Here is a 15,251-nt window from a genome sequence, read left to right on the forward strand (position 1 = left end):
TTTCTAGCAGGTATAGAGTTCAACATGTTTCATAAAATATATATTTTATATAAAACATCGTTCATAAATCATTTTCATAAACCTAAACATCTAGAACTTTTTTTTTGTTTCACTTTTTAAACTTTTTTTACTTCAACAATAATCTGCCATGGGTCTTCTTTAAAATGAGACCAAACTTAACTGTGCTCCCAAGCTTCACATTTTTATGACAGTTTTTTGACATGGACATTTTTGTCCACTATGGACCTATGTGTAACTTTTTTTAATTGACGCACAAGGGTTAATTAAGTTTAAACTATGAGCAGTTTCAATTGCCAACACAAGGTGTCTGTCTTCACTAGTGCATCGACATTTGTTCTCTAACCATAAAATAAAACTGAGAAAAAAAAACTTCGAGTTCAACTGTCTGTTGTTTGCCATTAAAATGCTGAAGAATTTACGAATTTAAATCATTTAAATACAATTTCGATACAATTCAGAATGATCATTAGTTATTCATTTTAATCTATAATGTAGAAAAAACAGCCTACTTTAAATTGTAATGTCTTTTTTTCTACAGTCAAGGGGGAAAACATACATTGTGTAACTGCAGTGCTTGCAAGGCCAGCATGTCTCATATTTTTTCATCTTTTCACACTTTTCTGCATTTAATTATTTTCCAACCATTTAATGCACATTTAAACTTTGTTCTCTTGATAATATCCTTTACATCCTTTTATGAACTTTATAAAATCTCTTACTGGCTGCATAAGGGTAAATGTAGCCTACAGCTGGGGTATCTATATAATTATCAGGTTATAAACTGATCTGTTAAGAATAAGCATTCCAGAGAGCCATGTAATAAACTGATGTAATGTTTTCTTACTTAATTTTCTTTCTTAATCTTACTGTCAGTGATGACTTTGAATACTTGGCCTGGATTATTTTACCAAAACCATTTTTTAGTTATTTATTGTCCTTTATTTAACCAGATAAAAACTTTCTGAGATTAAAAATCTCTTTTACAGAAGTGACCTGGCCAAGATGCAGCACTGCTTTAGCAGAAGAAGAAAAAAACTCAAAAACAGTATATCAAAACACAATTAAAAACATTTACAAATTGATTCTTCCTTTAACAGCTCATTGATCAAAACTCTAAAAGTGTTCGTTGACACCAAGGTCTTTAACAATATTCTTTTGCTGTCTTTGTCATTTTAATGTGTTTCTTTTATGTTTTGATTAAAATCAGGCAATGGTTTGTTTTGCAATCTCAGAAAAGGATGTAATGAAAAATAATGAAGAATTTCTAGGTCAAAATCAAAAATTCAGCCTGTTGGGAGTTGAGTCAGCAGGAAGTGTTCAGGAAAAAATGCTGCCGGATTTCCCATAAATGAAACATGTCTTGCAACAAAGGTCTTGACCTTAAAAGATTTCTAGGTACTAGGTCTGAAAAGCATTTTGGTTTACCCCAAGTTACACATTCAAATTCTCAGATGTCACAGAAAGACAAGAATATTTTTAAAGATGAAATGAGGAAAGAGGCCTTAATGTAGGATGGAATTACAGCTGGTTACACATTCAGTGCTGAGGTCAACTTTAATGATGCACCAGCAGGTATTATACAGTCCCAAACTACACATTTACTTTCTCATCTAACTACTCATAATTAAATAGCCTATATATGAATTCATTTATTTGATAAAGTGGGTATACAAACAATACCCCTTGAGGAGAATCTTATGCTCATTTCATTTTTTTTAAAATAGTGTGTTAATATAAATGTTAAAAGTACCAAGAAAAAAAGGAACATTGTATAATAAATATATGAATTGATAACTGCCAATGCTAAAAAAAGCCGTTTCTTTCTCATTATCTGTTTTATAGTGGTGGTTTTCCAGGGCATGGCAGCACAATTAAGGCTGTAAGTGGCATGAAAACAAACACTATCTTCCTGTTTAGTCTTCGTTGACAACCGTAATGCAGGACACTGGATTCAGTTTTATGGGCTTTCTGGGTACAATGAATAACAAAATGACCATTTTTCACCAAAAGTATTTCTCACATGGGCACATTTTATGTGGTAAAATAATTCTGATGATATAATAGATATTTTTATATAGAAAAGAACTTCGTGTCTGCTTTACCGCTACATGAATATACACTGCATTGACTACAATGTACATATACATTATTTGTTTTGATTTTATAAAACATATACTGTAAGTATAATAAATAAAATAAGTATAATTAAATGTGCACAACGTTGTGTCTTTTAAAACATATTTATTACACTTCAATAAGCATTACACACATGACACAAAATGAATGAACCAGGAAGAGCTCAAGGTCCATCATGATCTTGAGCACCATAAATCACATAATGGCACACTTCTATAAAGTGTAAAAGGTGAACATAAAACGATTGACAATATAATGAAATATTAAAAAGAGAATTATAATTGTGTAAATATTCTAATACGTTTCAGTCTTCATGATTACAAATGATTACAAATGTTCTTGTTATTCATAATTATATTATGTAACTTTTGCATTGCATTATTGTTTTTTCTTGCGAGATCTTGGCATAAACTTCACTGTGATGGGAACCTTTGGCTGAAAAGCGGCATTCATTTCTAGAGGGATCTGAGAAAAAAAACAAAAAAAAAGAGGAAATAAACAATAATTAATTAATTCAAGACACAAAGCACAGTCTGTCTCACATAACTCATGTATATCAATTCTAATTGATGACTGTCAGTGTACCAACCTGTGTCTCTTTACATGTTTCCATACTGAAGTTCTGAAGCAGCTTCAAAACAAGAAGTTTCATGATCATTTGGGCAAATCTCATTCCAATGCAATTTCGAGGCCCGAGTCCAAAAGGCAGGAAAGCGTACTGGTTCATCTCTGACTTACATTCTGGGCTGAACCTATAGTGATATATTAGAAACAAATTCAGTTTAGCCATTCTTGCTTCAATTAAATGGTCTAAAAACAGAGTTCAGTGTTTGTAGACATAAAATTAAGTTTCAATGGAGATATAAATAAATCATTGTTGTGTAACCAAATAAGGACGTTTCCTTACACTTTATAGGCTGTTTCATAGTCCTTGCAAATTCCATATGAGAAAAAATTATTTGGTTTAGCCAGCTTAAATCTGGCACGTGGTTCTATAAACTGTATAAATCACATGCTATAAGATGATCATATGTGAGAAAAATTGTGGTTGTGAAAAAAAATGATAGATGTCATGTCTGATAGATGAATCACATGACCTCTCCGGTCTGAACTCATCAGGAGACTCCCAGAGCTGCGGATCAGGACACAAAACATATGTAGGAATTCCTCTCTAAGCGTGTTGCAGTGGGAAGGAGACGCATTGATTCACTGATGGCCATTTCCAAGTAATCCATTTTCATCAATGCATGATGGGAGTGTAATGGCGCTTTTCCACTCCCCGATGCATATTATGGCTTTGTTCTAAACCAGTTTCCTGTTCCTTAAGTAAAACAACTGAACCCTAAACTCTAAAACTGCCTTAAAATAGTTTATTTACACAAAAACTATGAACAGAGCAGAAGCCGTTGTTCTCACATCAGGAGGGAAGTTTGTGTCAATCTCCTCAACCAGTTTTTCCAGGCAGTCTGGATTAGTTGCAAGATTATAGAGGTAAGTGAGAGTGGTGCTTGTCGTCTCATAACCTCCGAGAATGAAAACGAGGGATTGGGAGAGAATCTCGTGATCTGTATGTCCTATTAAATTCACAAAACCACATATTTGACAACAAGTTCCATTTGAAATGAAAGAGTCGATAATGTGTAAATTCTATCTCTCAAACCTTTTGCTGGTTGCTCACTTGTGTCCTCAAAATGATCACCAGGTATTTGATTTTGGAGCATGAAAATCTACCGGACCCTGATACATCTGATTCCTTGTTGTGCTCGTCCTTAATCTTTTTCAGGGCACTGTAGAAAAAATCCATAGATGACTTCGAAAAAAAGAGTAACCCCCATTTTCTTCAAACGAATTACAATGGAGGGAAACAAAACTGAAATAAAAAAATTAATTACATTTTTGTTTCTTTTTTCATTATTTCTGTTCATTTTCCAATATTATTATACAAACAATAACATACGTATTAGCATAAAGAGAGGATTGAACATATTAAACTGGATAAACTTCTTGACACTGGTAACGAAAGGATCATCTGCGTTGTTTATGGAGTCAATGTCAACGCTAAAAGAGGAGCTGGTGACCACATCCAAACTGTATGGACCCACAACTCTAAAATAAAAATAGCGTTTTCTTATTAAATATATAATATACAGTAAGTGATTATTTACATATCATTACTTTGTCATCTGCAATAATATTACACCTTTAGTAATGAATTAAATGAATGTGGTTTCCATTTATACACAGAAACCACTAATATCATATATTGGATATGGGTGTTAAATCAAATCTTTAGTATATTGAGCAGAAAACTTTCTCAACTGATGCAGCTCTCCGGTGAATTTTAAGTATGTACAGAGGGCACTACAGGTTTATGTATGTTATTAGTTGTTTCAGACGTCTGTTGAAAACCTGCCTATCACATTTATTGATAGGTAGTGTTGTGGGCGTTGCATTATAACAGCCCTTTGTTACAGTCATCAGTGAGACAGAATAACCATCTTTTCCTCACATGTATTAAATCCTGTAGATATTTTGTATTTCTGGTGTTGCTACTAATAGGAATTTAAAATGAGGGAATATATCTAAAAGTCCAGAACAATGGTTTACAAGCTGTTTACAAATAATATTACAGATGAGGGGTCTGTTTGTCACACAGTAGAGTTCCCTAGCAGCTGTTTTGGAAGCTGATTTCTATTGTCTAGTTCATTTTTTTAACCTGCCCTCAAAACTAAAATACCCACATCATCATATTTATGCAATAACAACGGGGTAACAAATGAACAGAAGAAAACCACACTAGCTTTCATATATGAACCAACTATATAATAAAGGTATATCTGAACAGACAAGTTAAACAGCATTCAGGTTAAGGGTGTTAATGTCAGGTCTCAAAATACAGTTTATGCAGTTTATCCATTACTTGTAATCTATCTATCTATGTACTGTATGTTACATTTGGCTGTTTCATCAAATGTTTGTTTTGCAATTGTTTTACTTTCTGGCTTAAATTTCTTTCTTGTTTGAATTTTTACATTTTAAAGTCTTTCACTGCAGATGCAAACAAACTCTGATATTTTACATTTATACTCATAATCAAAAGCAAAAAGTGAAGAAATTTTTTAGATACCATGTTCATGACCAGCATGTATTAGATCTCAAATCAGATGTCTATTATGATGATGTCTGTTCTCCAACAAAACATTTATTTAATTCTGTTATTAAAGTACATGATCCTGTCTCGCACAGCTACAATAATAACACGTTACATTGCATTAATTGCTTATATGTTATATAATTAAACATACACAGCCCAGGCCCAGCAAACCATCAGCACTGTAAATCCAAAAATATGGTGAAAAAGGTGAATAATAATAAATAAAAAAAAAAGAGTAATTTTATAAATGCTATATAACATAGTATCAAATCTTCTACACAATTATATTGAAATATTCTGCATTTTAATTATTCTTTTGCCTTGCAAGACCTTGGTATAAACTTCAGTGTGATGGGAACCTTCGGCTGAAAAATAGCATTCAGCTCTAGAGGGATCTGAAAATAAAAGAAAATAAAGAATATGCATTTATAACTTCCCATTTAATTAAGAGACAAAATATAGTCTGTTTCACGTAACTAATGTACTATGTACTGATGAAATGTACCAACCTGTGTCTCTTTACATGTTTCCATACTGAAGTTCTGAAGCAGCTTCACAACAAGAAGTTTCATGATCATTTGGGCGAATCTCATTCCAATGCAATTTCGAGGCCCGAGTCCAAAAGGCATGAAAGCGTATTGGTTCATCTCTGACTTACATTCTGGGCTGAACCTGTAAAAAATATTAGAGACACCTAAAGTTGAGCCATTTTTGTCTCAAACATTTTCATTTACATGTTATGTGTGAGGAAAAAACTGAAGTGAGAAAAATTGTGGCAGTGCACAAAATGCTCAGAAAGCATCAGTGTCTGATGAATCACATCACCTCTCTGGTCTGAACTCATCAGGAGACTCCCAGAGCTGCAGATCACGACACAATACATATGTAGGAATTCCAACCAGAGTGTCCTTTGGTATGGTCACCCCATTGAGCTCCACAGTTTTCTTACAGACCCTCTCTAAGCGTGGTGCAGTGGGAAGGAGACGCATTGATTCGTTGATGGCCATTTCCAAGCAATCCATTTTCATCAATGCATCATATGTGATGGGAGTCTGGAGAATCAAAAAACAAGACATGTTGCATATATATATTATGGCTTTATTTTAAACCTACTTGCTGTTCCTTAAGTAAAGCAACTGAACACTAAACTTTAAAACTGCCTTAAAGGAACAGTTTGCCCAAAAATGAAACTTTACTGAGGCCATCCAAGATGTAGATGATTTTGTTTCTTCATCAGAACAGATTTGGATAAATTTAGCATTACATCAGTTGCTCACCAATGAGAGTCCAAACAGCTGATTGAAACTGAAATTCACACGACTCCAGCCCATCAATTAACATCTTGTGAAGTGAAAAGCCATGTTATTAAGAAACACATCCAACATTAAGGCGTTAAATCCTTGCTTCTGGTCAAAATACAAGGCCTGAATCCATAATAACGGTTCCTCCAGTGAAAAAGTTCATCCTCTGTTGTCCTCTCACACCAAAATCCAACCAACATATCTGTTTAGAACAGTTTTGGACTGTTTTCTCTTATAAATGGTGCTTGATCTGTGCATAACTCTCTTCTGATTCAGATGAGACACCTTTTTACTGGAGAAAACAATATTATTGTTAGAGGACTTGTATTTTAGCTGGAAGCAAGAGTTTGGTTAAAAGTTGTTTATTACAAACACGCAGCTTTTCACCATTTATAAGAGAAAACAGTCAAAAACTGTTCTAAACAGATATGTTGGTTGGATTTTGATGTGAGAGGACAACAGAGGATGAACTTTTTCACTGGAGGAAACGTTATTATGGATTCAGGCCTTGTATTTTGACCAGAAGCAAGGATTTAACGCCTTAATGTTGGATGTGTTTCTTAATAACATGGCTTTTCACTTCACAAGATGTTAATTGATGGGCTGGAGTCGTGTGAATTATTGTGATGTTTTTATCAGCTGTTTGGACTCTCATTCTGACGAATAATATTACAGATGAGGGGTCTGTTTGTCACACAGTAGAGTTCCCTAGCAGCTGTTTTGGAAGCTGATTTCTATTGTCTAGTTCATTTTTTTAACCTGCCCTCAAAACTAAAATACCCACATCATCATATTTATGCAATAACAACGGGGTAACAAATGAACAGAAGAAAACCACACTAGCTTTCATATATGAACCAACTATATAATAAAGGTATATCTGAACAGACAAGTTAAACAGCATTCAGGTTAAGGGTGTTAATGTCAGGTCTCAAAATACAGTTTATGCAGTTTATCCATTACTTGTAATCTATCTATCTATGTACTGTATGTTACATTTGGCTGTTTCATCAAATGTTTGTTTTGCAATTGTTTTACTTTCTGGCTTAAATTTCTTTCTTGTTTGAATTTTTACATTTTAAAGTCTTTCACTGCAGATGCAAACAAACTCTGATATTTTACATTTATACTCATAATCAAAAGCAAAAAGTGAAGAAATTTTTTAGATACCATGTTCATGACCAGCATGTATTAGATCTCAAATCAGATGTCTATTATGATGATGTCTGTTCTCCAACAAAACATTTATTTAATTCTGTTATTAAAGTACATGATCCTGTCTCGCACAGCTACAATAATAACACGTTACATTGCATTAATTGCTTATATGTTATATAATTAAACATACACAGCCCAGGCCCAGCAAACCATCAGCACTGTAAATCCAAAAATATGGTGAAAAAGGTGAATAATAATAAATAAAAAAAAAAGAGTAATTTTATAAATGCTATATAACATAGTATCAAATCTTCTACACAATTATATTGAAATATTCTGCATTTTAATTATTCTTTTGCCTTGCAAGACCTTGGTATAAACTTCAGTGTGATGGGAACCTTCGGCTGAAAAATAGCATTCAGCTCTAGAGGGATCTGAAAATAAAAGAAAATAAAGAATATGCATTTATAACTTCCCATTTAATTAAGAGACAAAATATAGTCTGTTTCACGTAACTAATGTACTATGTACTGATGAAATGTACCAACCTGTGTCTCTTTACATGTTTCCATACTGAAGTTCTGAAGCAGCTTCACAACAAGAAGTTTCATGATCATTTGGGCGAATCTCATTCCAATGCAATTTCGAGGCCCGAGTCCAAAAGGCATGAAAGCGTATTGGTTCATCTCTGACTTACATTCTGGGCTGAACCTGTAAAAAATATTAGAGACACCTAAAGTTGAGCCATTTTTGTCTCAAACATTTTCATTTACATGTTATGTGTGAGGAAAAAACTGAAGTGAGAAAAATTGTGGCAGTGCACAAAATGCTCAGAAAGCATCAGTGTCTGATGAATCACATCACCTCTCTGGTCTGAACTCATCAGGAGACTCCCAGAGCTGCAGATCACGACACAATACATATGTAGGAATTCCAACCAGAGTGTCCTTTGGTATGGTCACCCCATTGAGCTCCACAGTTTTCTTACAGACCCTCTCTAAGCGTGGTGCAGTGGGAAGGAGACGCATTGATTCGTTGATGGCCATTTCCAAGCAATCCATTTTCATCAATGCATCATATGTGATGGGAGTCTGGAGAATCAAAAAACAAGACATGTTGCATATATATATTATGGCTTTATTTTAAACCTACTTGCTGTTCCTTAAGTAAAGCAACTGAACACTAAACTTTAAAACTGCCTTAAAGGAACAGTTTGCCCAAAAATGAAACTTTACTGAGGCCATCCAAGATGTAGATGATTTTGTTTCTTCATCAGAACAGATTTGGATAAATTTAGCATTACATCAGTTGCTCACCAATGAGAGTCCAAACAGCTGATCGAAACATCACAATAATCCACAAGTAATTCACACGACTCCAGCCCATCAATTAACATCTTGTGAAGTGAAAAGCCATGTTATTAAGAAACACATCCAACATTAAGGCGTTAAATCCTTGCTTCTGGTCAAAATACAAGGCCTGAATCCATAATAAAAGACTTCTTCCAGTGAAGAAGTCCATCCCCTGTTGTATTCTCACATCAAAAGCCATCTTCATCAGAACAGATTTGGATAAATTTAGCATTACATCAGTTGCTCACCAATGAGAGTCCAAACAGCTGATCGAAACATCACAATAATCCACAAGTAATTGACACGACTCCAGCCCATCAATTAACATCTTGTGAAGTGAAAAGCCATGTTATTAAGAAACACATCCAACATTAAGGCGTTAAATCCTTGCTTCTGGTCAAAATACAAGGCCTGAATCCATAATAACGGTTCCTCCAGTGAAAAAGTTCATCCTCTGTTGTCCTCTCACACCAAAATCCAACCAACATATCTGTTTAGAACAGTTTTGGACTGTTTTCTCTTATAAATGGTGCTTGATCTGTGCATAACTCTCTTCTGATTCAGATGAGACACCTTTTTACTGGAGAAAACAATATTATTGTTAGAGGACTTGTATTTTAGCTGGAAGCAAGAGTTTGGTTAAAAGTTGTTTATTACAAACACGCAGCTTTTCACCATTTATAAGAGAAAACAGTCAAAAACTGTTCTAAACAGATATGTTGGTTGGATTTTGATGTGAGAGGACAACAGAGGATGAACTTTTTCACTGGAGGGGGCCTTGTATTCAGGCCTTGTATTTTGACCAGAAGCAAGGATTTAACGCCTTAATGTTGGATGTGTTTCTTAATAACATGGCTTTTCACTTCACAAGATGTTAATTGATGGGCTGGAGTCGTGTGAGTTACTTGTGGATTATTGTGATGTTTCGATCAGCTGTTTGGACTCTCATTGGTGAGCAACTGATGTAATGCTAAATTTATCCAAATCTGTTCTGATGAAGAAACAAAATCATCTACATCTTGGATGGCCTCAGTAAAGTTTCATTTTTGGGCAAACTGTTCCTTTAAGGCAGTTTTAAAGTTTAGTGTTCAGTTGCTTTACTTAAGGAACAGCAAGTAGGTTTAAAATAAAGCCATAATATATATATGCAACATGTCTTGTTTTTTGATTCTCCAGACTCCCATCACATATGATGCATTGATGAAAATGGATTGCTTGGAAATGGCCATCAACGAATCAATGCGTCTCCTTCCCACTGCACCACGCTTAGAGAGGGTCTGTAAGAAAACTGTGGAGCTCAATGGGGTGACCATACCAAAGGACACTCTGGTTGGAATTCCTACATATGTATTGTGTCGTGATCTGCAGCTCTGGGAGTCTCCTGATGAGTTCAGACCAGAGAGGTGATGTGATTCATCAGACACTGATGCTTTCTGAGCATTTTGTGCACTGCCACAATTTTTCTCACTTCAGTTTTTTCCTCACACATAACATGTAAATGAAAATGTTTGAGACAAAAATGGCTCAACTTTAGGTGTCTCTAATATTTTTTACAGGTTCAGCCCAGAATGTAAGTCAGAGATGAACCAATACGCTTTCATGCCTTTTGGACTCGGGCCTCGAAATTGCATTGGAATGAGATTCGCCCAAATGATCATGAAACTTCTTGTTGTGAAGCTGCTTCAGAACTTCAGTATGGAAACATGTAAAGAGACACAGGTTGGTACATTTCATCAGTACATAGTACATTAGTTACGTGAAACAGACTATATTTTGTCTCTTAATTAAATGGGAAGTTATAAATGCATATTCTTTATTTTCTTTTATTTTCAGATCCCTCTAGTGATGTGAGAGGACAACAGAGGATGAACTTTTTCACTGGAGGAAACGTTATTATGGATTCAGGCCTTGTATTTTGACCAGAAGCAAGGATTTAACGCCTTAATGTTGGATGTGTTTCTTAATAACATGGCTTTTCACTTCACAAGATGTTAATTGATGGGCTGGAGTCGTGTGAATTACTTGTGGATTATTGTGATGTTTCGATCAGCTGTTTGGACTCTCATTGGTGAGCAACTGATGTAATGCTAAATTTATCCAAATCTGTTCTGATGAAGATGGCTTTTGATGTGAGAATACAACAGGGGATGGACTTCTTCACTGGAAGAAGTCTTTTATTATGGATTCAGGCCTTGTATTTTGACCAGAAGCAATGATTTAAAGTCGAAATGCCTTAATGGTGGATGTGTTTCTTAACAATGTGGCTTTTCACGTCACAAGACATTAATTGATGGACTGGAGTTATGTGGATTACTAGTGGATTATTGTGATGTTTTAATCAGCTGTTTGAACTCTCATTCTGACGGCACCCATTCACTGCAGAGGATCCATTAGTGAGCAAGTGATGTAATGCTAAATGTCTCCAAATCTGTTCTGATGAAGCAACAAACTCATCTACAGTATATCTTTAATTGCTTGATTTTTGGGTGAACTATTCCTTTAAGATAGATTTTCTACACAAAAACTATGAACAGAGCAGAAGCCAGTTTGCTCACATCAGGAGGGAAGTTTGTGTCAATCTCCAAAACCAGTTTTTCCAGGCAGTCTGGATTAGTTGCAAGATTATAGAGGAGGTAAGTGAGAGTGGTGCTCGTCGTCTCATAACCTCCGAGAATGAAAACGAAGGACTGGGAGAGAATCTCGTGGTCTGTTAGTCCTATTAAATTAATAAAAACACCATAGTCACATTTGAAATGAAAGAGTCTATAATGTGTAAATTCTGTACTGTCTCTCAAACCTTTTACTGGTTGGTCACTTGTGTCTTCAAACTTTTCATCAGGTATTTGATTCTGGATCATGAGTTTGAGAAAGTCCACCCGACCCTAATTAAAAACACAAAGTCATAATCTACTGCAGTATCAACATCTCTGCAAAATCTGGAGCTGTAGCTAAAGTAAGAAATAGTGGAAAACATACATTTGATTCCTTGTTGTGCTCGTCCTTAATCTTTCTCAGGACATTGTAGAAAAAGTCCACAGACGACCTTGAAAAAATACTTATACCCATTTTCCCCAAAAGATTTGCAACGGAAGGAAATAAAGCTGAAAAAAAAAAAAAAATCAGATCTCAAAACAAACAAATCAAAACAAATCATTTTTTTCAATTATAAAAATGACACACCTAAAATCAGAATGAGAGGACTGAACAGACTGAACTTGAAAAACTTCTTGATGTTGGTAACGAAAGGATCATCTGCATTGTTTATGGAGTCGATATCAACACTGAAGGAGGAGCTGGTGACCACATCCAAACTGTATGGAGCCACAACTCTGGAATAATAATAGTGTTTGTTTCTACTTTGATATATTATATAGTGATAATTTACATATCATGACTTTCTAACAAAGCCAATGTCATCTACAATAATCACAGACCTTTATTAATAAATTCAATTAATTTTATGTGGTTTTATACATAGAAATCGACTGCGGTAAATACTTCAGCAATGTTCTTTATGCTTTGTTTAAGGACAGATGTCACACATACTCTTTTACTTTAACTGGCTGCTCGTGGTCTCTCTTTTGCATATTTTTAATAAAACGATCGGCATGCGTCACAGCTATGGGAAATATCTGAAACATATTTAGAAATAAGTGTTAGTTACATAAGTGTCAGAGAACAACAAGCAGAGCATAAAATAACATAAACCTAAATATTACATAAAAGTTTTTATATAGAAGTAGAGAATACTGAGAGACTAGACGCCAATATCTGAAACAGCTCATATTAAAGGGACAGTTCACAGCTCTAAGTTTGTTTCAAATCTGTGTAACAACTTCACAATATCTTATTTTTTCATACAGAGAATAAACAAAGTCATTCATTTATTTTGAACAACATGAGAGATGACAGAATTTTTATGTTTGGGTGTACTATCACTTTAAGGGCCTTTACTGTACCTCCTTCAGTCGACCACTTGTGAAATATGGAGAGAGTGAACTGCGGATTCTCTTCCATCGCTCATCTTTAACTACAGTTATTCCATCAGCAAAGGGGCCAGCAAGGCCTGCATTTGTTTCCTGGACAAATTCCAAAATGATGATGTTTACTGGAGCATAAAGAAATCCTCAGCTTCCTGCCATTATCACACTTTCTGTCCAACTTTGAAGGTGAGCTTACCCTTCTGTTAGTGAAGGTAGAATAACATTCTTTCACCATAATTGCTTTGATCATTTCCAGGTCAGTAACCATTAATATTGGGAGCCTTCCATCATAGATCCTGAGCAATGAAAGGAAAATTGATCAATTTGCAGTCACAGTGATTCAGGCAAATACTTACGATACCATTCAAAAGTTTAGAGTCAATAAATTTTTTTTTTAAAGAAATTAATACTTCTATTTAACAAGGATGCTTCTTTTGAGATTTCTATTCAAAGAATCCTGACAAAAAGTTTAAAAAAAGATTCAGCAGAACAACTGTTTTCAACATTGACACATGATTGTCGCATGCTATGCTGATTTGCTGCTCAAGAAACATTAGCAAATCAGCATATTAGAATGATTTCTGAAGAATCATGACAAACTGAAGACTGGAGTAATGGCAGCTGAAAATTCAGCTTTACCATCACAGAAATAAATTACATTTTAAAATATATTAACATAGAATGCAAGTATTTCAAATACAATATTTTACAATATAATAAAATTTCACAATATTACTGCTTTTACTGTAAAATAATTGCAGCCTTGGTGAGCATAAAAGACTTCATAAAAAACTAAACAAAACATTAAAAACATTTAAAAACCTCAGACTTTTAAATGACCTGTTGTGATCCACTAATAAAGCGCACAGTTAGGAATGACATCAATTAACCATCACAGCTGAACAGACAATTATCCTAACTTAAGCATAACATCATATTTAATATAAATGTATGACTGAGACTCACCCCCAAACTTTTCCATACTTCTTAGCACACTCCATATCGAAATTGCAAAAACCCTAAAATACATTTGCATATAGACAATGAATCAAGGATAGATAAAAAAATAAAATAAAAAAAAAGTCTTATTGCTCCAGAATACACCATCCTATATTATTCTACAGCAGTTACATAATTGATTACTCACTTTAGTGTATGAGAGAAATGTGCCAAAGAAAGGCCAAGGCCTTGGTCCTGGAATTCCCAGTTTCTTAAAAAACCCATGGGGCCAAACACCATAACTACAGTGGGATCAATTACAGAGATATCAAATTACAAATAACAGCATGGGATCCATTAGTACAGTGTACAGTGTGATGAAGTACACAAATACAAGACAACATACTACTAATTACAAATTAGATTAAATGCAGATATAGATACTGAACTAAAAGCCATTACACAGAATACTCCATGTTTGCCTAATAGTTTCTTTGTCTGTTATTGCCGTTTAATACTCACATACACAGAAGTGTCAAGAGCAGAACCACCAGGGTCCAGGTCACAGACAGAGATGGGAGATCAATCATTGTAAGTCAGCTGTCAGCTTGTCAGTATTCTTCAGCTGAAGTCTTGATACACACTGATGCTGTTGGTTTGCATTTATTTTCACCAGACGACGCATGATCCGGAAGTAGGCGTGGTTTACAGTTGAGCATGACGACCAAATAAGGTATTAAACGACAGGTTATTATAGTTTTATATTTTTACGTGTCCAGTGAGTTATCGGCGTTAACTGCAAGCAGTAGCCAACAGAGGTGACGTAAGTCTTAAAAGTTATTCCTTTGTTAAGAAACATACATAAAAAACGACGACAGACACAAACAACCGAAACCAAGTTCATCCTAGAGTGTCAAATAGAGTAGCACATCGATTTTACTCACCTTAGAAAACAGTAAAGCCCCTTATATCTGCGACTTCATAAAACACACTTCCTCTTAGTGTTGGGTCGTTCTTGAACGATTCGTTCGTTTTGAACGAATCTTTAATGTGACTCGGGAAGAACGAGTCGTCTCGGGGAGGGATTCGTTCAGTCGCGCATGCGCAACATCCTATATGTTCTGTACTGTAATTAGTCAAGTAGTTCACCTGGTTCGAGTCTTCGGGTTTTTCCGAGTCGTTCGTTCATCACGTGACAGACCCATAA

At 34.9% G+C, this 15,251-nt stretch overlaps 2 protein-coding genes across 3 annotated transcripts; both read right to left on the minus strand.

Moving 5' to 3' along the window:
• Positions 1–2,339: 2,339 nt before the first annotated feature.
• Positions 2,340–6,487, minus strand: LOC107720070 (bifunctional protein STORR-like). The gene is made up of 7 exons (XM_016527674.1): positions 6,137–6,487; positions 5,821–5,983; positions 5,642–5,706; positions 3,818–3,944; positions 3,574–3,731; positions 2,747–2,909; positions 2,340–2,622 (listed from the first exon to the last, which is right to left on the minus strand). The coding sequence occupies exons 1-7, from the start codon at positions 6,385–6,387 to the stop codon at positions 2,536–2,538; spliced, it is 1,014 nt and encodes a 337-aa protein (XP_016383160.1). The 5' UTR covers positions 6,388–6,487; the 3' UTR covers positions 2,340–2,535.
• A 1,444-nt stretch (positions 6,488–7,931) lies between these two features.
• Positions 7,932–15,068, minus strand: LOC107720069 (cytochrome P450 3A30-like). Of its 2 annotated transcripts, XM_016527672.1 has the most exons (14): positions 14,989–15,068; positions 14,567–14,693; positions 14,253–14,346; positions 14,072–14,124; positions 13,302–13,401; positions 13,082–13,201; positions 12,669–12,754; positions 12,303–12,451; positions 12,099–12,223; positions 11,920–12,004; positions 11,678–11,838; positions 8,635–8,861; positions 8,319–8,481; positions 7,932–8,204 (listed from the first exon to the last, which is right to left on the minus strand). In XM_016527672.1, the coding sequence occupies exons 2-14, from the start codon at positions 14,632–14,634 to the stop codon at positions 8,118–8,120; spliced, it is 1,518 nt and encodes a 505-aa protein (XP_016383158.1). In that variant the 5' UTR covers positions 14,635–14,693; positions 14,989–15,068; the 3' UTR covers positions 7,932–8,117. The 2 variants fall into 2 exon arrangements, with proteins under 2 accessions (XP_016383158.1, XP_016383159.1); XM_016527673.1 differs by lacking the exon at positions 14,989–15,068 and having other exon boundaries at positions 14,567–14,962.
• Positions 15,069–15,251: the final 183 nt, after the last annotated feature.

Source organism: Sinocyclocheilus rhinocerous, unplaced genomic scaffold (assembly GCF_001515625.1).
Source record: "Sinocyclocheilus rhinocerous isolate Xijiao unplaced genomic scaffold, SAMN03320098_v1.1 scaffold273, whole genome shotgun sequence".
NCBI lineage: Eukaryota > Metazoa > Chordata > Actinopteri > Cypriniformes > Cyprinidae > Sinocyclocheilus > Sinocyclocheilus rhinocerous.